The 26,459-nt window shown below is 48.4% G+C and overlaps 2 protein-coding genes across 2 annotated transcripts in view; both read right to left on the bottom strand.

The window, feature by feature from the left end:
• LOC101531236 (cytochrome P450 3A6) overlaps positions 1 to 26,459 on the bottom strand; it is a 330,285-nt gene that overhangs the window by 170,666 nt on the left and 133,160 nt on the right. The window lies entirely within an intron of this gene.
• The window catches only part of LOC131483217 (cytochrome P450 3A6-like), an 84,315-nt gene that overhangs the window by 28,811 nt on the left and 29,045 nt on the right, over positions 1 to 26,459 (bottom strand). The window contains exons 4-5 of the mRNA XM_058680729.1: positions 5,477 to 5,576; positions 639 to 752 (exon numbers count right to left, since the gene is read on the bottom strand). Of these exons, the coding sequence (XP_058536712.1) occupies positions 639 to 752; positions 5,477 to 5,576 (214 nt within the window). The remainder of the gene's footprint in view (positions 1 to 638; positions 753 to 5,476; positions 5,577 to 26,459) is intronic.

The raw sequence follows: 26,459 nt of genomic DNA on the forward strand, positions 1-26,459 counted from the left end.
CCCTTGACACTTTGTTCCCTAATCAACTAAGTAAGATTATTAAAAGTTAATTTAAAAAAAGAAATTGCAATTGTTTTTAACATATTGGTTACTCAATACTACAACTATTAGTTACACAACGAAGTTAATTGTTGCTGAGGGTATGTTGGAGCCTTTAATTGATCGGGTTGATAATCTGATGGTTCTGCCCTCGCACCGGACAGGGTCTCCCCAGGAAGCTGAGGAACTAGACTGGACTATAAGATGTTGGACTCTATGTTTAGTTTATGCTCGCAAAGAGGGAATCTCAACTGTACTTGATCAGTGGATATGCAACAAGGTGGAATATTCCACATGGGGGGAGGGCGGGGGAGGGGTGGGGTGATTCCCAGTTCCAATGAAACTGTATCACATAATATGATGTAATCAATGAATAAAAAAAAATAAAATAAAAATAAAAGTAAAAAAATCAGAACATGATTATCAAAGCAGAAGTCATTTTAATGAATGTAATGTCTCCTCTAGGTCATAAAATCAAAAGACAATTTGGAGGATACAAAAACCCAATGAATTTTCTCCTTCAAAATGAACTAGGATGTAACTTTCTACCTGTCCCCACATTCATTTAAGTTTCTAATAAATATCCACTATTTCATTACCTCCTTGAGTTTTCCACTAGTGAAAGTAGGAGAAAGCAACGTTCGAAGTCTCTTCCATTCTTCATCCTCAGATATGAAGATGGCCTTTTTCATAAATCCCACTGGTCCAAAAGGCTAAAACCCAAACATAAGACATTTTGTCCTACATAAGATTAGGAAATCATCAGCATTGTAAACAACTATTAAAAAGGCATTAGTCATTTTTAAAATGTTAGTGATGGTATACAAGCTGGCACACCCAATGTTATGCTTTCAATAAATATTATCCCATATGCCTAGCCTCGCTTGAGTAAATGAGATTTGAGTAGTGCCCTCAGAGCATGCCCCATATCAGGGACCCTGGGATTGGTAGAAGGTTGGGTAGGGCTTCTGTTTTATCTCCCTCCTTAACACAGATACAGGAAAAAAAGAGAGAGAATGTGGAAACAATGGTCTTACCCACTTTCCTGTAGCCCTTGACTCTTTGTGCCATCTCAACTATGTAAGATTATGAAAATAAAATAATAACTTTTTAAAAATCAATGGTTCACATAAGAAAATTGTTCTTCCAAGAGAAGAACAGAAACAAAAACATAGAACATCCTCAGAAAAGTGCAAAACAGCAAAGGGTTGGTGACAGCCAGATATCCTGGGAAAACTATCTCCTTAGTCTAGCCAATCCTGTTTATATACACTCAATCTCTCTTTACATACACTCACCCACAAACACATACAATGAGAAAACGATAAAAGGGATAACATTCCTCAAAAAACTAAGCGCCTGTTCAATGTCCAAAGAACTGAAATCATTGCATCAACAAAATAACTGTGAAGTTTATAACAGCATTATTCGCAATAGGCAAGATCCAACAAAGTGTCCCTCACTTTGAATAAAGATGATGTACTATATATTCAAAATGGAATGCAGCCATAAGTAACAATGAATACAGCCATGAATCAAAATCAAGCCTGGTTATTTGCAACAAAATTAGTGGTACTCAGGCCCAGCAGCGTGGCCTAGCGGCTATATTCCTCGCCTTGAACACGCCAGGATCCCATATGGGCACCGGTTTTAATCCCACTGCTCCACTTCCCATCCAGCTCTCTGCTTGTGGCCTGGGAAAGCAGTCGAGGACAGCCCAAAGCCTGGGGACCCTGCACCCGTGTGGGAGACCCGGAAGAAGTTCCTGGTTCCCGGCTTTGGTTCTGCGCAGCACCGGCCGTGGTGGTTCACTTGGGGAGTGAATCATAGGACGGAAGATCTTCATCTCTGTCTCTCCTCCTCTCTGTATATCTGACTTTATAATAAAATAAATAAATCTTTAAAAAAAATAAATGGTACAGAAGGTACCATTATGTTAAGCCACATTAAATTAAGCCAACAACAAAATTCTCTCTCATGTGTGCAAGTTTTTAGAAAGTCAGTCTGAACATAAAGCAGGGATTACTGCAGGCTCTGAAGGACTGGAGAAAAATATAGAGGAAAGCTGGATGACAGGCACAAAAACACTGAGAAATAATTCATTTAGGGCTATACAGCAGAGTGGAATATCTGTAGTTATAAAAATGCATATTATGTTATATGAAAAACTGAAAAAGAACTCAGGTTCTAAGCATGAAGAAAAAAATAGAACACACATTTTAGAAAATGTTAACATAAAAGACAGTGAAGTAGAGCAAGACATGTTTAAACAGACAGAGAAACATTAAGCCAGTGTGAAGTAGAGAGGACAACAGGAAATAGAAGAGGACAAAAAGAAAGCAGAGAGGCACCTGGAGACTGACAGACACAGGACCAAGAGCAAAAGAAGACACAGAGGCACAATGAACATTGCTGAGGACTCCTCTGCAATGGAGCAAGACCCTTGGCCAACCTCAGAGTTAACTGAGGAAGACATCAAGAAAATGGCACATACAGAATCCAAATCACTCATTATAAAGCTTCTTATCAACAATGAGAAGCACATGATCAGGAGTTCAAACAATTTAAGGAATATGTCACATAGAAAATGAATCAAATGAAAGCTGATATATCAGAAATGAAGAATACCACGGAGCAAATTAAAAGTACAGTGGAGAGTCTCCAAAGTACAATGAAGCAACCAGAAGAAAGAATCCCAGAACTGAAAGATATTTCTGTCACCAAGGAGAAACAAACAAAAAGCTGGAACCAGAGCTGGATCAAGCTAAAACAAGTATTCAAGAAATGAAAGACACTAAAAGGCCCAACAAAAGAGTTATGGGACTCCCAGAAGGTACAGAAAGAGAAGGTGGGGTTAAAAGTGTGTTCGATGAAATAATAAGGGAAATTTTCCCTACTCTAAGAAAGAATTGGGAAACAACATCCAGGAGGGGCACAGAACTCCCAACAGGCTTGACCAAAAGCAATCTTCTGCACGACACATGAAAGTCAAGCACTCTTCAATTGAACATAAGATCCTTAAATGTGCACATAAAAAAAAGTCAATTGACTTATAAGGGAATGCCAATTAAATTCACAGGAAACCTCTCACAGGAAACGCTACAGGCCAGAAGAGAATGGAGTGACATAGTCCAGATTCTCAAGGCAAAAAAATTGTCAGCCCAGGATAACATACCCAGCAAAGCTTTCCTTTGTCTTGGAAAATGAAATAAAATTCTTCCACAGTAAAGAAAAGTTAAAAGAATTTGCCTCCTCCAAACCTGCCCTACAAATGATACTTACAGATGTTCTCAGGACAGAGAAAAGGAATAGCACCCACCTAAACCAAAGGCAAATGTGAAGAACATCCCAGCAAACGGACAGCAGAAGACTAAATCAATGAACAACCCATTGCTAAAAGAACAGGACCAAATTACCACCCATTCCCATTAACCCTCAATGTAAATGGCTTAAACTCCTCAATCAAACATCATAGATCAGTAGACTGGATTAAAATAACAAAGCCCATCTATTTGTTGCTTATGGGGGTTGGGATTGGGGCAGATACATCTCACCAACAAAGATCAGTGGAAACTATATCTCACAGATTTTGATGCTTTTTTGTTTGTTTGTTTCATCTCTTTAAAACACTTTCTTCTGACTAAATTCTTCAACAACTCATAGATCACACAGTAGCATTATTTTCTTCAAGAGGGTTCATGATTCTCTTCATTGCTTCAGTGACACATTAGGCATTCAGTAGCATGTTATTTAACTTCATGGCATTTTTTATTTCTTTCATCCTTCCTGCTGTTGATTTTGTACTGTGGCTTTTCATTTAAGGGGATGTACAGTAACTGTATAATGGAGATTATAATGTCTAGTAGCATGTTATTTAACCTCATGGCATTGTTAATTTCTATTTTTCTTTCTATTGTTGATTTTGTACTATGGCTTTTCATTTAAGGGAATGTACAGTAGCTGCGTAATGGAGACTATCATGTCTAGTAGCATGTTATTTAACTTCATGGCATTGTTAATTTCTATTTTCTTCCTGTTGCTGATTTTGTATTGTGGCTTTTCATTTAAGGGGATGTATAGTAACTGTGTAATGGAGACTATCATATGCAGATGTGAAGCTACAATGCAACATGAATTTCTACTTCTAGATCATGGATTGACTCCCAATGAAACTGTTTCCTATATCCTGACAATATATTGCTGGACTCTCTGCCATTATGCATGCCTGCAATGATGGACATATGACTGTTTATGAAGAACTGTACTATATTAATAAAATAGGGAAATTCAGTATGGGTGAAGGGACTTGTGGAGGTGGTAAAGAAAATCCCATGGTGTATGTAACTGTATCATAAGGCAATAATAATAGTAATAATAATAATAAAGAAGTTTTAAAACAATATACAGATAGAATGTATATGCTGAAAATCACAAAAATTTGCCAAGAAAACACAATGAAGAGCCATGCTGTGTTCATCAACTGGAAGACTCAAGACAACAAGGATGCAAATTCTGACAAAGTTCATCTGTAGCTTTAATTCAATTCCCATCCAAATCTAAGCAAGATTGATCTTTAAATATAAATGAATCATTCCAAAGCTTTGTGGAGAAATTAAAATAAAGAACAGCTATTCCAGTCATGAAAAGTAAAATGAAGTGGGGAAATTCACTTCACATGATATTATGCTTATTATAAACCTACCACAAACAAGATAGTGTGGTATTATTGGGTGTTAGGCACATTGATCAATTGAACAGAACAGGTAATGAAACCTAGACCCACAGCCTCAGTTCCAATGAATTTCTAACACTGGTGAAAAAGCAATACAATGAAGGGACAAAAAGAGGGAAGGAGATGTTGAAACATATGAGCAGTCCAAATATATGGGCAAAAGATGAACAGTGACATGAACGCCATACATTACACAGGAATTAAATCAAAATAAATTACAGGTTTAAGGTAATCACAAAATCATACAACAAAGGAGGGTTACGCAAAGAAAGTTCAATCTTGGCAACAAAGGCACAACCTATAAATGATAAAACCAACCATGGCCTCTTCAAATAAAAAGTACAAATTCTAATAAGGAATCTGCTATAAGGAAGAGACAAGACATACATTGCAATTCAAACTGAATAATAAGAGGGAGTCTTTTGATGAGACAAGATTTCCATAGGTTGTTTGTGCTGGTTGTTGAAATCTACACATGTGATCCATGTCCTTGGCTACATACATACATACACACAAACACAGAGAGAAAGGGAGAGGTAGAGAAAGCACATAAAACTTCATGAAATCTGAATAAGCTTTTTGTTCTTTTCCTGTCATTACAGAAATATCCCATTTTTATAGATATGCAAGATATTATCACTGTGATAAGCAAATTTGTGAAAGGTTAAGTACATAAACTTGTTTTTTAAAAAATTCAATACTGACCCGTCGGTTTGTGAAGACAGAGTAACATTCTTTCACCAGCACTGTTTTTATCATTTCTGGATCAGTGATGGCCAACACAGGCTTCCGACCTTCAAACAATCTGTGGTGGGAGAATGAAACTGATTAGGTCCAAGAAGCCAGATTTCAATAGACAAAGCCAAGCCCAGGACCCACACTTTGATCCTGAGGTTACATTTCTCATTTTGCTTTTGTACAACAAACATTTAGCATCCCTTCCTGGTTCAAGTTTGAGTAGGCTATACAGCAAGATGCCAACACCAAAAGTCACTGGGGTCTTCATAAACTAAAGTAGCTCACATTACAGACTAAATAGCTTGTCATAAATATCACATATATAAGGCCCAGTGCAAAGACTCAGTGGCTAAATCCTCACCTTGCATGAACCAGGATCCCATATGGGCTTTGGTTCATGTCCCAGCTGCTTCACTTCCAATCCAGTTCCCTGCCTATAGCCTGGAAAAGCAGTAGAGGATGGTCCAAAGCCTCGGGATGCTGCACCATGTGGGAGATCCAGAGGAGGCTCCTGGATTTGGATCAGCTCAGCTCCAGCTATCGCAGCAACTTGGGGAATAAACCAACAGATGGAAGATCTATCTCTATATGTCTTCTACTCTCTGTAAACCCGCATTTACAATTAAATAAATAAATAAATCTTTTTCTTTAAAAAATCACATATAGATCATGTTAGGGGTCTGGTACTGTGACACAGCAAGTAAAACCACCACCTGCAAGGCTGGTATCACTTGTGGGCTGCTCTGCTTTCAAATCAGCTCACTAATAATGGCCTAGAAAAGCAGCAAAAGAAGGCCCAAGTGTTATGACCCCTGCCAACCACGTGGGAGAATGAATGAAGCTCCTGACTTTATCTGGTCCCACCCAACAGCTGTGACCATTCCAGAAGTGAACCACCAAATGGAAAATCTTTCTCTCTCTGCCTCTTTCTCTTATACATATATATATGATAAATGATGACATTAAATAGCATGCAACATATTATATATATCATATATGTGTACTATATATTATATATTATTTATATATACAACATACAAATATGTATTATATACATATATTTTCTCTCCTCTGTAATTCTAACTTTGAAAATAAAAGTTAGAACTCCTGGGCCCGGTGGCGTGGCCTAGCGGCTAAAGTCCTCGCGTTGAATGTCCTGGGATCCCATATGGGCGCCGGTTCTAATCCTGGCAGCTCCACTTCCCATCCAGCTCCCTACTTGTGGCCTGGGAAAGCAGTCGAGGACGGCCCAAAGCTTTGGGACCCTGCACCCGCGTGGGAGACCTGGAAGAGGTTCCTGGTTCCCGGTTCGGATTAGCGCGCACCGGCCCGTTGTGGCTCACTTGGGGAGTGAATCATCGGATGCAAGATCTTCCTCTCTGTCTCTCCTCCTCTCTGTATATCTGACTTTGTAATAAAATAAATAAATCTTTTTTAAAAAGTTAGAACTCCTGTTTACTAATTTTCTGATGTATTATTGTCCATGATAGAACTTTCTAAGCATAGAGGTTCATCCCTTCCTCTTTCTTCCTCCTTCCCTATTGAGAATGGCCTACATACAGAAATCAACAACATATGCTGATGAGGATGTGACAGAAAAGGTCCCCTAATCCACTCTTGGTTGGAAAGATCCCTAAAAAAAGAAAGAACACTAGAACATTTGCTCAGTGTAGGTCCAAAACACTTTAAATTTTTTTGAAAGTTCATCAGTTGGGGGAGGGTTTGGAGAGGGGTGGGGAGAATCCAAGTATCTATGAAACTGTGTCACATAATACAATATAATTAATGAATTAAAAATAACAAATAAATAAAAAAAAGAAAGTTCATCAATTGGGCCTGACACAGTACCCTAGTAATTAAAGTTCTCGCCTTGCATGTGCCAGGATCCTAAACAGGTGCTAGTTCGTATCCTAGCAGCTCCACTTCCCATCCAGCTCCCTGCTTGTGGCCTGGGAAAGCAGTAGAGAATAGCATAAAGCTGAGAGGGACCCTGCATCCACGTGAGAGACCCAGAAGCTCCTGGCTCCTAGCTTCTGATCAGCTCAGCTCTGCCTGTTGTGGCTGCTTGGGAATAAACCAGCAGAAGCAAGATCTTTCCCTCTGTCTCTCCTTCTCTCTGCAAATCTGACTTCACAATAAAAAAATTAATAAATCTTTTTAAGTTCATTAATTAAAATACACTTACTTTTTATATAAACTTGGAAATTCACATATAGGTTTCTCATCATATGAATTTTCCACAAATTTTTTTAGCTCTCCTGGCTAAAAAGGTGGGGCAGTGACTAACTCCCTCATGGTGAGAGTGGCAATTAAGACACCACATCTGAGGGGACATGGAAAGACCAGGGTCTGATAGCCTGGATCATTTGGCCCATGTGTGCAGTGGAAGTTGGGTCTTTGAGCCCCAAAGGGGACAGGGAATGGCTGGGGCCACCAGCCTGGGTTGCTTGGCCTGCATGCACAGTGGAAACTGGGGTCCTGAGCCACAGAGGGGGCAGGGAAGCAGCCTGCTGATGAGCATGTGGTTCAGACCTCAGTGTTGGTCAGGTCGGGCAAGGTGGTTCCAGTGGTGGCCAGTTGTGGGTTGGTTCTAGAGTAGGGCAGACCAGGCAGGGTTTGGCCAAACCTTAGCACATTGGCATGTGCAGGAGCCAGGCTAGAATGCAGGTCATGCCAGGCTAGGCAAACACCTATCAGTTTTAATGAGTAAAGGATGAGAACAAACTAGGCAGGGCTAAACTGCAGCACCCACCAGTGAGAGTTGGAACTAGTGGGAGAGAGGGACAGGTCATGCTGCAGCATTTGATGACAAAGGTCAAGATGGGGGAAGGGCTATTCTGAGCTGGGTCAGAACAACCACTGGCATGTGCAAGATCTAGGGTTGGGAACAAGCCTGGTTTGGGAGCTAAGGGGACACACCATCTGGATTGTGGTTCCCACTGGTAAGTACGAGGTCCAGAACAGGGTCTGCTGTCTGGTCTGAACATGACTGCAGTGTCCCTCAGATGGGTGTCGAATGGATCTTGGGCATGCCAGACTGGGCTGGACTCCAGAATTCACTGGTGCTCATGAGAGCCAGGGTAAGTATAGGATGGGCTGGGCTAGGTTCAGCTCCCAATGAACCATGTGAGAACTGTGTTGGGGCATGGACCAGGTGTGGCTGGGCTGCACCACCTATCAGTAAGAACTGGAATAGGTGTAGATCAGTTGCACTGTTCCTGCCATGACAGGAGGTGGACTAAGTCAGGCTGGGCCTGAGGTCTGCCACTGGGAAGTGACCTGATAAAGGAATTGGGGAACTCCTCTGTCATAACACAGTTCCTGTAAGTGAGCACAAGAACCAAAGCAAGGAGGACCCAAAACCAGGCCAGGCTATGGTACCCATCATCACACCTGTGGGTCAGGTCTGGGGGTGGGCCTGACTGGGCAAGTTCATAACACACACTGGCAGACCTGAGAACTAGGCTTGATCAAAACACCCGCCGGTTCTCATCAGGGCCAGGACTGGAAGCTGGTTTGGCTGGGTTAGGCTGTAGCATATACCAGCATGAATTGGAATCAGGCACAGACAGACCAGGCCAGTCCAGGCTACAGCACCTACCAGCAAATGCCAAGGTGAGATGGGCTACGCCAGACTGGGCTGCAGCTCCCACCAGTACATATGAGCCCCAGGGAGAGAGGTGCAAGCCTGGTAGGTAGGCAGCATGGGCTCCTCAGCAAGGCCAGTGCTCCTACTAATGAGCCTGAGCCCTGGGACTGGGAGCAGATCAGGCTGGGCAGGGCTACAACATCTGTTGGCCTACATGTAAACTGGGTTGTGAGAAGAGCCAGGCTTGGTTAACCAACTATATCCACGGTAGGATGCATAAGTCAGAGTTAAGTGCAGACTGGTTGGGCTTTGCCAAGCATTGGCGGAAAAGTGCTGCAACTGCGTGCAAGTCCTGTCAATCTAGACTACAGAACCACCTAGAGAGTGCAATATCTAGGACTCAGAGTAAGCCCAGTAGGGAAATGGTGGACACTGCTCTGATGTGCTGCAGCTCTCACTGGTGAACATGAGGACCAGGCTGGAAGTAGGCCTGACTGGCCAAGCGGTGGCACCCACAGCAGGAGTGTATGCTGGATAGTGGGGTCAGTTAGATTGTGCTAGGCTCCAATACCCATTAATGTATACAAGAGATGATTGGGACATGGGACAGATTAGACCAGTCTGCTGCACACACTGGCATCCATGGGAACCAGGCTGGGGGTGGGCCTGATGAGGGTTATTGGGGATCACTCCAACTAGACTATAGTTCCCACTGGTGTACATGAGAGCTGAGTATTGTGGGAAGGGTTGGTCTGAGCCACAGCATCCATTGGTTGCATAAAAGACGGGGTTAGAGATAGAACTGACCCAGCAATTGCAACTACCAGTGTGTGCATAAGCTGATGAGGGTGACAGACTGAGCCATATCCCATACTGGCAAGCACACTCAAGGGTCAGGTCTGAGGCCACTTTAAATGAGGTCTTTTTGGGGAACACACCACAACTGAACTGTTGGACTCAGAATTACAAACATGGGGAGAATGGCAGGACCTATGGTCTCACCGTGGAATGCATATGGCAGAACTGGGTCTCCTCAATGGCTAAGACAGAGCAGTGGACAGTATAGCCAGATGCTCATGGAGGATAAGGCAGTCCATTGGCACCTACAGAGGATATCTGGTACCATAGCAGAGGATGGAGGGCAGAACAATTTGGACAACTATCTCAGTCAAGCTTTGAGAGCAAATATCTGGATCAATGGAGACTCTGAGGTGGACTATGTCAGCCAATGGAATTTGTTCACCCTTGGATCAGTGAGATTGACAGCATTTCAGAACTTTTGGAACCACTTAAGCAGAACTCTCAGAGCATGTTCTGCATCAGGGACCCTGGGATGACATCAGGTGCCCATTCCCCAAACCCGGATACTGAGATGGATGGGAGCTGGGTACGGTTTCTCCCCTTATCTCCCCCATTCCCTTGATAAAGCAGGAAGAAAAAGAAAATTTAGAAACAATACTCTCACCCACTTTCCCCTAACTCTCGATCCTTCCCACCCTGATCAACTATGTAAATATCATCAAAAATAAAAATAAATTAGAAAAAAAATTTAAACACCACATCCCTACTGCATTTCCTGAGTTCAATTCCAGGCTCCAGCCACCAATTCCAGTTTCCTCCCAGGGAAGAGCTTGGGATACAACAGGTGATCAAGTAGGTGGCTCTGTTCCTGTTACCCCCATGGAAGGTCTGAATTAAGATCCTAGGTATTCCACCTCCTCACCATTGTATTACATGGTTTGTACTGGCCGTGTCACCTCAGCAGCCCCTGTGACCCGCTCTAATGACTCGATGAGAAAAGATTTTTGAAAAAGTAAGAAGGAACAAAATTTGCCCCCACTTGCTTATACATACCAAACACACTGCTTACACCTCTATCTCAACTCTCATTAAACATCCAGGTGTTCAAAAAACAATGGCAGCTGAAGTTGGCCAAGGCCTCCCACAAAATCACCAAGTCTGTCAGGCAAAGGGAAGACCCAGTGGTTTACAGTACCTGACCTTTCTTCTTCACATTCAGGAGAATTAAACAAATACTAGCAAAGTGATAGAAACAAGCTAGAGGCCTGTCAAACAGGAACGGATAAAGAATCAAGATGGCAGAATAGAGTAAGGACATGTTTAACAGAGGAAGAAATGATAGCCGGTGAAGCAGAGAGGGCACATTCCAGGAAATAGGAGAAGACAGAACAACCGCAGAGGGGCACCTGGAGACAAACACAGGAAAGTAGCAGACAAAATAGTGTGGTATTGCAATGACTGATACCCAAGCAGCATTCAACAAGCAGCAATCTGAACTACACCAGCAACCAGAATGCCACCATCAACAAGGTGGGAAGGGATATTCACCAGGAGCTCAGGAGGTGAACCCAGACAAAAAGCTGCCTATCCTGTTGGTCTGTTTCATTGGACTAGGAGCAGAGTCAGAGCGGCAGATCCCAGAAGGGCAGTATATGAACAAGGTGGATTTCCCAGCCCAGTCCGTCCCTAGAGCTGAATTAGGCACATTTTGCTTAAGGAGGCAAAGGCTATCGACACTACTGCACATGCACTAAGCTGAGAGTGAACTCATTTCTGGCGCAGCAAATTTCAAGAATGTGGCATCCTACAGGTTGCACCCAAGATAGGTCCTAGTAGCCCACAGACTTTACTGCCAGCAGATAAAGGATTCTAGCATTGGCACATCAGGTGCCATTTTATACAGTGTGTCAAAAGCTTAAAGACTACACAGACAACAGTGAGCTGCACATGTGCTGAGCTATGAGAGAACTGAGTTCAGTGCATTGCACTGGTCCCAGCAGAAAATAACACCGACTTTGACATCTTATGATTCAAAATAGGTCCGTGTGTCACTCTAAGACCTAACAGCCAACAGGGTCCGGCAAAATCAACACCACCAACAACTTAGCTATATAGGACTCCTAGTGTCTCCCTAATCCTGGGACCTACTTGAACTAGAAGTGGAAGAAAGGTTGTACAAACAAGGGTGCAGCCTCAACACATAATCACAGGTGGCAGAGACTGATGAGCCAGGAGCTGGGGCTACAGTAAACATGGTAGAAACCTAACATAAGAACCAAGACCTGGAACCTGCTGGAGAGAGTAGCACAAGTGACTGCAAACAAAGAGTTGTGTACCAACTGCAAGAAGTAAAATCAAACTATAGACCTATAGGTGACAGAGCTTACAAAATCTCCCCAAGCAGAAGACTCTGCTAACCAGAAGTACAATGACCAAAAGCAAAAGAGGAGACAAAGGCACAATGAATATTACTGAAGCCTCCCCTGCAAAAACCAAAAGCCTTGGCCAACCTCAGAGTTAACTGAGGAAGACATCGAGAAAATGGCACATACAGAATCCAAATCACTCATTATAAAGCTTCTTATCAACAATGAGAAGCAGTGCTTAAAGATGGCCAACTGCAGAGAGCTGGTGTAGGGTGGAGTAGGGAAGGAGGGGAGCCGATCCAGCAGAGAAACAGGCCAGGAGGCACGAAATTGTAGGGAGAAGAGCGAGAAGGTCACTGGAGTTCACTAAAGCAAGAAGATCTACACAGCGTGAAGGAACAGCCGCAAAAAGTAGGAAAGAAAATACAGCACGCTGCGAGAAACCTGGTGAGTCACGATCCCAGGCAGGGGGAAGGCGGCGGAGGCTCAACCGCCCCAGGGAAAACAGAGGTGGCTGGAAGGATAGGTGCCCACACCGACAGGGGCACCAGTCCCCTGGTCATTGGGGGCGTCATCCCTGCAGAAGTGGAGGACAAGCAGGGGAGATTTCCCAGAGGCTTGCCTACCCGCTGCTCAGCGGCTCTGGGAGAGTGCAGAGGGAACAGGAGCGGCGCTGTGGGACTGGGGCTCAGAGATCCCCGCATTGGCTCCGAGCTGGGGACTGGCTGCGGGAGAGTCCAGCTGGACTCGCCCGGAGCCCCAGAGGCTGGGCAATGCTCGACAGGGCCTCACGTCCTGGGCAGAGGAGCAGACTAGTGGGGGCACATCTGTGTGCCCCTCAAGGGCTCAGTGCCTCTCAGAGATCCGCTTCCACCCTTGAGAGAGTGCAGCTGAGGAAGTGGCTACTTTACGGTGGAGTCCCCAGCTGGGCCTAGCTAGAGAGGCCAGACCAGAGCGGGCTCCGCGGAATTGGCCGGACAGGTTCTCCCAGCAGGAGCCCGCTTGGAAAGACCTACCTACAGTGTTGCAGCCCTCAGTGGAGCAGCACTTCCGAGTTCAGCACTGGGGCCGCAGAGATTTCCAGCACAGCCCAGCCCGGGGCTTGGGATTTCAGGCTTCGAGCAGCAGGAGCCTCTGCTGTGCTAACCTCAAGCCCTGAAGGAGAGTCTTGGCTCAGCACTGAGGCAGAGACCCCCGCTGTATTAGCCTTGTAACCCAAAGCCCAGGCGCAGCTCAGCAGAGTGAATCTGTAGGGCACCGGGCACCGCCTTTGAGAGGGAGCCACAGGGCAAGGGGCCTGGCACTAAGGCTGGCCCACAAAGCCTCCTGACCCAACTCGGGGCTGTGATCTACAGACCCTGAAAGTAGCTGGTGACTCAGGCAGTAAGCCCTGCTGGGCTCAGCCGGAGACCCCAAACCAGAGCCGGCTCAGCTGAACCAACACTAAAATCACAAAAAAACAACAAGAATCAAAAACACAATGAGGAGAAGTATCAGAAAAAGCAATGACCCAGAGGAAAGATCAAGCACTCCCTCCCAATACAACCAAAAACTAATCCCAATATCTGAGATGCAAGATGAAGACATAGAGGAACTACCAGATAAGGACTTTAAGAAACTAGTGATGAAATTTATCAGAGAGAGTGAAAAGCGCTGGGAAGAGTCAAGGTATTCGAAAACCATATCACTGCAGAAATAAATCAAGTCAAAAAGGGAATCCTCGATATAGAGCACAAAATTGAAAGCCTAACCAACAGAATGAACACAGCAGAGGACAGAATATCAGAATTGGAAGACAATCAGAATGAAAGGCAGCAGCTCATCAAACAGTTGGAGACAAATCTGGAGAAAGCCAATAGGTCCATACAGGAAATGAAAGACAACCTCAAAAAATCAAATATTAGAATAATAGGCCTTCCCGAAGGAGTGGAAAAGGAGACAGGCTTGCAACGGGTGCTCAATGAGATAATACAGGAGAACTTCCAGAACACTGGAAATATAAATCCAGCAAAAATCCAGGAAGGACAAAGGACCCCCAGTAGATATGACCCAAACAAATCGTCTCCCAGACATGTGGTCCTCAAGCTACCCTCAAGTGAATACAAAGAAACCATTCTAAGACAAGTAAGAAAAAAGGATAAGATTACTTTCAGAGGAAGGGAAATCAGAATCACAGCCAACCTATCAGAAGAAACGCTCCAAGCAAGGAGAGAATGGGGTAAAACCTATCAAATCCTGAAACAAAACAACTGCCAACCAAGAATAATGTACCCAGCAAAGCTCTCATTTGTATTTGAGAATGAAATCAAATACTTCAACAGTAAAGAGAAACTCGAAGAATACATCAACACGAAACCAGCTCTGGAAAATCTCCTCAGGAAGGTGCTAAACCCAGAAAGAAAAACTACAAACCAAAATCAAAGATGGCAAATGGGAAGACCTCCCCACTAAAATCCATACAAGAAAAGTCAACCAATCAGAAACTCTAATAGTCACAAATACACACTTGCACACTTACACTCATGGCAGCCCAAAATCAATTTCTCTCAATATTATCTCTAAACACAAATGGCTTAAACTCACCAATAAAAAGGCATAGATTAACGGAATGGATCATTAAACAGCACCAACTATATGTTGCCTACAAGAGACACATCTAACCAGAAAATCCTGTAAGAAATTTAAAGTGAAGGGATGGAAAAAGACATTTTATGCCAATGGACGAGAAAAAAAGGCTGGCGTAGCTGTTCTAATCTCTGATGACATAGACTTCAAGCTGACAGACATCAAAAAGGACAGAGAAGGACATTATACATTGGTGAAGGGACTCATCCATCAAGAAGTAATTACAATCGTGAACATATATGCACCTAATTCCAATGCGCCTAGCTTCCTGAAGCAATTACTTACAGACTTAAGGGGAGACATAGATACACACACAATAATAGTGGGCGATCATAACACTCCGCTAACAACTATAGACAAATCAACAAAGCAAAAACTCAACAAAGAAACAACAGAGCTCGTACAAACATTAGAACAACTGGACTTAGTAGACATTTATAGAATTTTTTATCCTAAGACCACAGATTATACACTTTTTTCAGCAGTGCATGGCACCTTCTCCAGGATCAACCACATGATAGGACACAAAGCAAATCTAAATAACTTCAAAAAGATAGGAATCATACCATGTACCCTCTCAGACCACCACGGAATGAAACTGGAAATCAGCAATTCAAAATGCCCAAGGAAATACAGAAACTCTTGAAGGTTGAACAATATGCTATTAAACGAACAATGGGTCAGGGAAGAAATTAAAGATGAGATCAAAAAATTTATGGAAACCAATGAAAATTCTGACACAACATTCCAAAACTTGTGGGACACTGCCAAAGCAGTGCTACGGGGTAAACTCATCGCAATTGGAGCTCATGTCAAGGCCCAAGAGAGGCGCCAAATACAGGAACTAAGCACACATTTCCAGGAATTGGAAAAGCAGCAGCAGATGAGCCCCCCACACAACAGGAAACAAGAAATCATCAAAACAAGGGAGGAAATCAACCATATAGAAATAAAAAAAACTATACACAAAATCAATGAATCAAAAAGCTGGTTTTTTGAAAAGATAAACAAAATAGACACCCCGCTGGCCCGTCTGACAAAGAAAAAACAAGAGAAAGCAAAAATTAACAACATCAAAGATGAAAAAGGCAACATAACAACAGACATTGCAACCATTAAGAACATAATCAGCACTGTACTCCAACAAATCAGAAGACCACCAAGAAATGGAAAAGTTCTTAGACTCACACAACCTGTCAAAACTTAGCCCAGAGGCAACAATCAACATGAACAAACCCATAACTGAAGCAGAGATTGAATCAGTGATTAAAGACCTCCCAACAAAGAAAAGCCCAGGCCCAGATGGCTTCACTACAGAATTCTACAAAACATTCCGAACAGAACTAACCCCAATCCTCTACAAACTCTTCAAAACAATAGAAAAGGAAGCAACCCTTCCAAACTCATTCTATGAAGCCAACATTACCTTAATCCCAAAACCGGACAGAGATCCGACAGAGAAAGAAAACTACAGGCCTATCTCTCTGATGAACATTGATGCTAAGATACTCAACAAAATCCTAGCCAATAGAATTCAAAAAATCATCCGACAGATCATTCATCCGGATCAAGTAGGATTCATCCCTGGAATGCAGGGGTGGTTCAACATTCGCAAATCCATGAATGTGATACATCACATCCAAAAACTGAAAAACAAGAATCACATGATAGTATCAATAGACGCAGAAAAAGCTTTCGACAAAAACCAGCACAACTTCCTGCTAAAGACCCTAACCAAGGTAGGCATAGATGGAAAAATTAACAACATAATCAAAGCAATATATGAAAAACCCAACACCAGCATCATACTGAATGGAGAAAAACTGGAACCCTTCCCACTGAGATCTGGAACAAGACAGGGATGTCCGCTTTCTCCACTGCTATTCAACATAGTTCTAGAGGTACTCGCTGAGGCCATAAGACAAGAAAAAGAAATCAAAGGAATCCAAATGGGAAATGAAGAAGTCAAGCTTTCACTATATGCAGACAACCCAGGCAAATGGGAAGGTCTCTTCAATAAATGCTGTTGGGACAACTGGTTGATAGCCTACAGAAACAAAATGATAGACCCACATCTCTCACCATACACTAAGATCAAATCTAAATGGATAAAAGATCTAAACCTACATCCAGAAACCTTCAAACTTTTGGAAGAAAATGTTGCAAATACTCTGCAACACTTAGGGGTAGGCCCTCACTTCCTAAAAAACACTCCAAAAGCAGTAGAAATCGAGACCAAAATAAACAATTGGGACCTCATCAAACTAAGAAGCTTCTGTACAGCTAGAGAAACAATCAACAAAGTAAAAAGGCAACCCACAGAATGGGAGAAGATCTTTGCACACGACATAGGTGATAGAGGGCTGATCTCCAGAATATACAAAGAGCTACAAAACAACCAAAATGTCAAAACAAACAAGCCACTCAAAAATGGGCACGGGAAATGGGCAAACACTTCACAAAGGAACAAATCCCAAATGGCAAATAAACATATGAAAAAATGCTCAAGTTCCCTGGCAATAAGGGAAATCCAAATTAAAACATCAATGAGGTACCACCTAATGCCAGTAAGACTGGCCCACATGAATAAAAGCACCAACAACACTTGTTGGCGAGGTTGCGGGGAAAAGGGAACCCTACTCCACTGCTGGTGGGGCTGCAGGCTGGTACAGCCTCTATGCAAATCAGTATGGAGAATATTCAAACAACTCAAATTCAACATACCGTATGATCCGGCAATAGCACTCCTAGGAATATGTCCAGAACAATTGTTTTATGAGAAACCAACATGCACTCCTATGTTCATAGCAGCACAATCAGTAATTGCAAAAACATGGAAGCAACCAAAATGCCCATCAACAAAGGATTGGATAAGAAAGCTATGGTTCATCTACTCCATGGAATACTACTCAGCTATTAAACAAAACAAAATGCAGTTCTTTGTGGCCAAATGGGCCAAACTGGAAACCATAATGCTAAGGGAAATGAGCCAATCCCAAATGGTTAAATACCACATGTTTGCCTTATTTTACGATGACACGATGTTATGTATAACATGTTATGTTATGAATGTTATATGTTGTGTATAAACTAAAATGGAAATGTCAATGAGGTGGTCACAGAAGGTGGTTAAGAACTCGCATTTACTTTTTTTTTTCTTTTTTTTTTTATTATTATTTAACTTCATTAATTACATTGTATTATGTGACACAGTTACATAGATACTTGGGTTCTCCCACCCCTGCCCAAACCCTCCCACCATGGTGGATTCCTCCACCTTGTTGCATAACCACAGCTCAAGTTCAGTTGAGATTCCCCCATTGCAACCATACACCAGACATAGAGTCCAGCATCTTATTGTCCAGTCAAGTTCAACGTCTTCTTAGGTATACCCTCTCTGGTCTGAAGACAGAGCTAGCAGAGTATTATCCCAGTCAATTGAAAGCTCCATCATACCATCAGCAAAAATTTACATCATTATGGAATTAATTGACATAGTAATGAGTAACCAACATGTTGAAAGTAAATACGAGTTCCCAGCCACCTTCTTTGATCACCTCACCTATACTTCAATTTAGTTTATACACAACATATAACATTCAAAACATAACATGTTATACATAACATCATATCATCTTAAATTAAGGCAAACATGTGGTATTTAACCTTTTGTGATTGGCTCATTTCCCTTAGCATTATGGTTTCCAGTTTGGCCCATTTGGCCACAAAGAACTGCATTTTGTTTTGTTTAATAGCTGAGTAGTATTCCATGGAGTAGATGAACCATAGCTTTCTTATCCAATCCTCTGTTGATGGGCATTTTGGTTGCTTCCATGTTTTTGCAATTACTGATTGTGCTGCTATGAGCATAGGAGTGCATGTTGGTTTCTCATAAAACAATTCTTCTGGATATATTCCTAGGAGTGCTATTGCTGGATCATACGGTATGTTGAATTTGAGTTGTTTGAATATTCTCCATACTGATTTCCATAGAGGCTGTACCAGCCTGCAGCCCCACCAGCAGTGGAGTAGGGATCCCTTTTCCCCGCAACCTCGCCAACAAGTGTTGTTGGTGCTTTTATTCATGTGGGCCAGTCTTACTGGCATTAGGTGGTACCTCATTGATGTTTTAATTTGGATTTCCCTTATTGCCAGGGAACTTGAGCATTTTTTCATATGTTTATTTGCCATTTGGGTTTGTTCCTTTGTGAAGTGTTTGCCCATTTCCCGTGCCCATTTTTGAGTGGCTTGTTTGTTTTGACATTTTGGTTGTTTTGTAGCTCTTTGTATATTCTGGAGATCAGCCCTCTATCACCTATGTCGTGTGCAAAGATCTTCTCCCATTCTGTGGGTTGCCTTTTTACTTTGTTGATTGTTTCTCTAGCTGTACAGAAGCTTCTTAGTTTGATGAGGTCCCAATTGTTTATTTTGGTCTCGATTTCTACTGCTTTTGGAGTCTTTTTTAGGAAGTGAGGGCCTACCCCTAAGTGTTCCAGTGTGTTTCCAACATTTTCTTCCAAAAGTTTGAAGGTTTCTGGATGTAGGTTTAGATCTTTTATCCATTTAGATTTGATCTTAGTGTATGGTGAGAGATGTGGATCTATTTTTTTGTTTCTGCAGGCTATTAACCAGTTGTCCCAACAGCATTTATTGAACAGACCTTCCCATTTGCCTGGATTGTCATTTCTCTTTTTGTTAAAGATTATTTGGCTGTATCTGTGTGGGTTTCCTTCTGGTGTTTCTATTCTGCTCCATTGATCTTCCTCTCTATCTTTGTGCCAGTACCAGGCTGTTTTGATAACCACTGCCCTATAGTATGTCCAGAGGTCTGGAACTGTGATTCCCCCTGCTAACTTCCTGTCCTTCAGGATGGTTCTAGCTATCCGTGGTTTTTTGTGCTTCCAGATGAACTTTTGGATCATTGTTTCCAGTTCCATGAAGAATGTTTTGGGCAATTTGATTGGGATTGCGTTGAATGTATATATTGCTTTTGGCAGTATAGACATTTTAATGATATTGATTTTACCTATCCAGGAGCATGGGATGTTACTCCATCTTTTGAGGTCTTGTTCAATTTCTTTTTTAAGTAGTTTGTAGTTTTCTTCGAATAAGTCGCCTACATTTTGGTTAGATTTATTCCCAGATATTTCATACTTTTCTCTGTTATTTTGAATGCTATCTTGCTGGTTAAGTCTTTTTCCATCGCCCAAGCAGCTTGGCCCCGGGCCGCCATGCGGCCCGGGTGCGAGGGTCCCTGCCACGATTCCAGCCTAACACAGCCAAGCTTTCCACCACCTGCGCAGGTACATGGGGTGCGAGGCTCTCGGGCAGCTTTCCGATTTGCCGGGGTCCTGGTCTGATGGCCTCCTTCTGGGCGGGAAGGTTGTCCCAGGACCCTGAGAAGCGGGTTGGGAACGCCTCTGAGCCGCCATGCCAGGGGCTGGAGTGGGGGTGGAGCTAGCTAGCACGATCCAGGCGGGGGCCCAAGCAGCTTGGCCCCGGGCCGCCATGCGGCCCGGGTGCGAGGGTCCCTGCCACGATTCCAGCCTAACACAGCCAAGCTTTCCACCACCTGCGCAGGTACATGGGGTGCGAGGCTCTCGGGCAGCTTTCCGATTTGCCGGGGTCCTGGTCTGATGGCCTCCTTCTGGGCGGGAAGGTTGTCCCAGGACCCTGAGAAGCGGGTTGGGAACGCCTCTGAGCCGCCATGCCAGGGGCTGGAGTGGGGGTGGAGCTAGCTAGCACGATCCAGGCGGGGGCCCAAGCAGCTTGGCCCCGGGCCGCCATGCGGCCCGGGTGCGAGGGTCCCTGCCACGATTCCAGCCTAACACAGCCAAGCTTTCCACCACCTGCGCAGGTACATGGGGTGCGAGGCTCTCGGGCAGCTTTCCGATTTGCCGGGGTCCTGGTCTGATGGCCTCCTTCTGGGCGGGAAGGTTGTCCCAGGACCCTGAGAAGCGGGTTGGGAACGCCTCTGAGCCGCCATGCCAGGGGCTGGGGTGGGGGTGGAGCTAGCTAGCACGATCCAGGCGGGGGCCCAAGCAGCTTGGCCCCGGGCCGCCATGCGGCCCGGGTGCGAGGGTCCCTGCCACGATTCCAGCCTAACACAGCCAAGCTTTCCACCACCTGCGCAGGTACATGGGGTGCGAGGCTCTCGGGCAGCTTTCCGATTTGCCGGGGTCCTGGTCTGATGGCCTCCTTCTGGGCGGGAAGGTTGTCCCAGGACCCTGAGAAGCGGGTTGGGAACGCCTCTGAGCCGCCATGCCAGGGGCTGGAGTGGGGGTGGAGCTAGCTAGCACGATCCAGGCGGGGGCCCAAGCAGCTTGGCCCCGGGCCGCCATGCGGCCCGGGTGCGAGGGTCCCTGCCACGATTCCAGCCTAACACAGCCAAGCTTTCCACCACCTGCGCAGGTACATGGGGTGCGAGGCTCTCGGGCAGCTTTCCGATTTGCCGGGGTCCTGGTCTGATGGCCTCCTTCTGGGCGGGAAGGTTGTCCCAGGACCCTGAGAAGCGGGTTGGGAACGCCTCTGAGCCGCCATGCCAGGGGCTGGAGTGGGGGTGGAGCTAGCTAGCACGATCCAGGCGGGGGCCCAAGCAGCTTGGCCCCGGGCCGCCATGCGGCCCGGGTGCGAGGGTCCCTGCCACGATTCCAGCCTAACACAGCCAAGCTTTCCACCACCTGCGCAGGTACATGGGGTGCGAGGCTCTCGGGCAGCTTTCCGATTTGCCGGGGTCCTGGTCTGATGGCCTCCTTCTGGGCGGGAAGGTTGTCCCAGGACCCTGAGAAGCGGGTTGGGAACGCCTCTGAGCCGCCATGCCAGGGGCTGGAGTGGGGGTGGAGCTAGCTAGCACGATCCAGGCGGGGGCCCAAGCAGCTTGGCCCCGGGCCGCCATGCGGCCCGGGTGCGAGGGTCCCTGCCACGATTCCAGCCTAACACAGCCAAGCTTTCCACCACCTGCGCAGGTACATGGGGTGCGAGGCTCTCGGGCAGCTTTCCGATTTGCCGGGGTCCTGGTCTGATGGCCTCCTTCTGGGCGGGAAGGTTGTCCCAGGACCCTGAGAAGCGGGTTGGGAACGCCTCTGAGCCGCCATGCCAGGGGCTGGAGTGGGGGTGGAGCTAGCTAGCACGATCCAGGCGGGGGCCCAAGCAGCTTGGCCCCGGGCCGCCATGCGGCCCGGGTGCGAGGGTCCCTGCCACGATTCCAGCCTAACACAGCCAAGCTTTCCACCACCTGCGCAGGTACATGGGGTGCGAGGCTCTCGGGCAGCTTTCCGATTTGCCGGGGTCCTGGTCTGATGGCCTCCTTCTGGGCGGGAAGGTTGTCCCAGGACCCTGAGAAGCGGGTTGGGAACGCCTCTGAGCCGCCATGCCAGGGGCTGGAGTGGGGGTGGAGCTAGCTAGCACGATCCAGGCGGGGGCCCAAGCAGCTTGGCCCCGGGCCGCCATGCGGCCCGGGTGCGAGGGTCCCTGCCACGATTCCAGCCTAACACAGCCAAGCTTTCCACCACCTGCGCAGGTACATGGGGTGCGAGGCTCTCGGGCAGCTTTCCGATTTGCCGGGGTCCTGGTCTGATGGCCTCCTTCTGGGCGGGAAGGTTGTCCCAGGACCCTGAGAAGCGGGTTGGGAACGCCTCTGAGCCGCCATGCCAGGGGCTGGAGTGGGGGTGGAGCTAGCTAGCACGATCCAGGCGGGGGCCCAAGCAGCTTGGCCCCGGGCCGCCATGCGGCCCGGGTGCGAGGGTCCCTGCCACGATTCCAGCCTAACACAGCCAAGCTTTCCACCACCTGCGCAGGTACATGGGGTGCGAGGCTCTCGGGCAGCTTTCCGATTTGCCGGGGTCCTGGTCTGATGGCCTCCTTCTGGGCGGGAAGGTTGTCCCAGGACCCTGAGAAGCGGGTTGGGAACGCCTCTGAGCCGCCATGCCAGGGGCTGGAGTGGGGGTGGAGCTAGCTAGCACGATCCAGGCGGGGGCCCAAGCAGCTTGGCCCCGGGCCGCCATGCGGCCCGGGTGCGAGGGTCCCTGCCACGATTCCAGCCTAACACAGCCAAGCTTTCCACCACCTGCGCAGGTACATGGGGTGCGAGGCTCTCGGGCAGCTTTCCGATTTGCCGGGGTCCTGGTCTGATGGCCTCCTTCTGGGCGGGAAGGTTGTCCCAGGACCCTGAGAAGCGGGTTGGGAACGCCTCTGAGCCGCCATGCCAGGGGCTGGAGTGGGGGTGGAGCTAGCTAGCACGATCCAGGCGGGGGCCCAAGCAGCTTGGCCCCGGGCCGCCATGCGGCCCGGGTGCGAGGGTCCCTGCCACGATTCCAGCCTAACACAGCCAAGCTTTCCACCACCTGCGCAGGTACATGGGGTGCGAGGCTCTCGGGCAGCTTTCCGATTTGCCGGGGTCCTGGTCTGATGGCCTCCTTCTGGGCGGGAAGGTTGTCCCAGGACCCTGAGAAGCGGGTTGGGAACGCCTCTGAGCCGCCATGCCAGGGGCTGGAGTGGGGGTGGAGCTAGCTAGCACGATCCAGGCGGGGGCCCAAGCAGCTTGGCCCCGGGCCGCCATGCGGCCCGGGTGCGAGGGTCCCTGCCACGATTCCAGCCTAACACAGCCAAGCTTTCCACCACCTGCGCAGGTACATGGGGTGCGAGGCTCTCGGGCAGCTTTCCGATTTGCCGGGGTCCTGGTCTGATGGCCTCCTTCTGGGCGGGAAGGTTGTCCCAGGACCCTGAGAAGCGGGTTGGGAACGCCTCTGAGCCGCCATGCCAGGGGCTGGAGTGGGGGTGGAGCTAGCTAGCACGATCCAGGCGGGGGCCCAAGCAGCTTGGCCCCGGGCCGCCATGCGGCCCGGGTGCGAGGGTCCCTGCCACGATTCCAGCCTAACACAGCCAAGCTTTCCACCACCTGCGCAGGTACATGGGGTGCGAGGCTCTCGGGCAGCTTTCCGATTTGCCGGGGTCCTGGTCTGATGGCCTCCTTCTGGGCGGGAAGGTTGTCCCAGGACCCTGAGAAGCGGGTTGGGAACGCCTCTGAGCCGCCATGCCAGGGGCTGGAGTGGGGGTGGAGCTAGCTAGCACGATCCAGGCGGGGGCCCAAGCAGCTTGGCCCCGGGCCGCCATGCGGCCCGGGTGCGAGGGTCCCTGCCACGATTCCAGCCTAACACAGCCAAGCTTTCCACCACCTGCGCAGGTACATGGGGTGCGAGGCTCTCGGGCAGCTTTCCGATTTGCCGGGGTCCTGGTCTGATGGCCTCCTTCTGGGCGGGAAGGTTGTCCCAGGACCCTGAGAAGCGGGTTGGGAACGCCTCTGAGCCGCCATGCCAGGGGCTGGGGTGGGGGTGGAGCTAGCTAGCACGATCCAGGCGGGGGCCCAAGCAGCTTGGCCCCGGGCCGCCATGCGGCCCGGGTGCGAGGGTCCCTGCCACGATTCCAGCCTAACACAGCCAAGCTTTCCACCACCTGCGCAGGTACATGGGGTGCGAGGCTCTCGGGCAGCTTTCCGATTTGCCGGGGTCCTGGTCTGATGGCCTCCTTCTGGGCGGGAAGGTTGTCCCAGGACCCTGAGAAGCGGGTTGAGAACGCCTCTGAGCCGCCATGCCAGGGGCTGGGGTGGGGGTGGAGCTAGCTAGCACGATCCAGGCGGGGGCCCAAGCAGCTTGGCCCCGGGCCGCCATGCGGCCCGGGTGCGAGGGTCCCTGCCACGATTCCAGCCTAACACAGCCAAGCTTTCCACCACCTGCGCAGGTACATGGGGTGCGAGGCTCTCGGGCAGCTTTCCGATTTGCCGGGGTCCTGGTCTGATGGCCTCCTTCTGGGCGGGAAGGTTGTCCCAGGACCCTGAGAAGCGGGTTGGGAACGCCTCTGAGCCGCCATGCCAGGGGCTGGGGTGGGGGTGGAGCTAGCTAGCACGATCCAGGCGGGGGCCCAAGCAGCTTGGCCCCGGGCCGCCATGCGGCCCGGGTGCGAGGGTCCCTGCCACGATTCCAGCCTAACACAGCCAAGCTTTCCACCACCTGCGCAGGTACATGGGGTGCGAGGCTCTCGGGCAGCTTTCCGATTTGCCGGGGTCCTGGTCTGATGGCCTCCTTCTGGGCGGGAAGGTTGTCCCAGGACCCTGAGAAGCGGGTTGGGAACGCCTCTGAGCCGCCATGCCAGGGGCTGGAGTGGGGGTGGAGCTAGCTAGCACGATCCAGGCGGGGGCCCAAGCAGCTTGGCCCCGGGCCGCCATGCGGCCCGGGTGCGAGGGTCCCTGCCACGATTCCAGCCTAACACAGCCAAGCTTTCCACCACCTGCGCAGGTACATGGGGTGCGAGGCTCTCGGGCAGCTTTCCGATTTGCCGGGGTCCTGGTCTGATGGCCTCCTTCTGGGCGGGAAGGTTGTCCCAGGACCCTGAGAAGCGGGTTGGGAACGCCTCTGAGCCGCCATGCCAGGGGCTGGAGTGGGGGTGGAGCTAGCTAGCACGATCCAGGCGGGGGCCCAAGCAGCTTGGCCCCGGGCCGCCATGCGGCCCGGGTGCGAGGGTCCCTGCCACGATTCCAGCCTAACACAGCCAAGCTTTCCACCACCTGCGCAGGTACATGGGGTGCGAGGCTCTCGGGCAGCTTTCCGATTTGCCGGGGTCCTGGTCTGATGGCCTCCTTCTGGGCGGGAAGGTTGTCCCAGGACCCTGAGAAGCGGGTTGGGAACGCCTCTGAGCCGCCATGCCAGGGGCTGGAGTGGGGGTGGAGCTAGCTAGCACGATCCAGGCGGGGGCCCAAGCAGCTTGGCCCCGGGCCGCCATGCGGCCCGGGTGCGAGGGTCCCTGCCACGATTCCAGCCTAACACAGCCAAGCTTTCCACCACCTGCGCAGGTACATGGGGTGCGAGGCTCTCGGGCAGCTTTCCGATTTGCCGGGGTCCTGGTCTGATGGCCTCCTTCTGGGCGGGAAGGTTGTCCCAGGACCCTGAGAAGCGGGTTGGGAACGCCTCTGAGCCGCCATGCCAGGGGCTGGAGTGGGGGTGGAGCTAGCTAGCACGATCCAGGCGGGGGCCCAAGCAGCTTTCCACCACCTGCGCAGGTACATGGGGTGCGAGGCTCTCGGGCAGCTTTCCGATTTGCCGGGGTCCTGGTCTGATGGCCTCCTTCTGGGCGGGAAGGTTGTCCCAGGACCCTGAGAAGCGGGTTGGGAACGCCTCTGAGCCGCCATGCCAGGGGCTGGAGTGGGGGTGGAGCTAGCTAGCACGATCCAGGCGGGGGCCCAAGCAGCTTTCCACCACCTGCGCAGGTACATGGGGTGCGAGGCTCTCGGGCAGCTTTCCGATTTGCCGGGGTCCTGGTCTGATGGCCTCCTTCTGGGCGGGAAGGTTGTCCCAGGACCCTGAGAAGCGGGTTGGGAACGCCTCTGAGCCGCCATGCCAGGGGCTGGAGTGGGGGTGGAGCTAGCTAGCACGATCCAGGCGGGGGCCCAAGCAGCTTTCCACCACCTGCGCAGGTACATGGGGTGCGAGGCTCTCGCCAGTGCGCCATTTGGCGCCAGGCTTCGCCTGCTGGCCGCCCGGCCAGGAAGTTCTGGAATTTGGTTTCTCTGATATGCTGC

The sequence above is a fragment of the Ochotona princeps genome, chromosome 24 (genome assembly GCF_030435755.1).
Source record: "Ochotona princeps isolate mOchPri1 chromosome 24, mOchPri1.hap1, whole genome shotgun sequence".
Lineage (NCBI taxonomy): Eukaryota > Metazoa > Chordata > Mammalia > Lagomorpha > Ochotonidae > Ochotona > Ochotona princeps.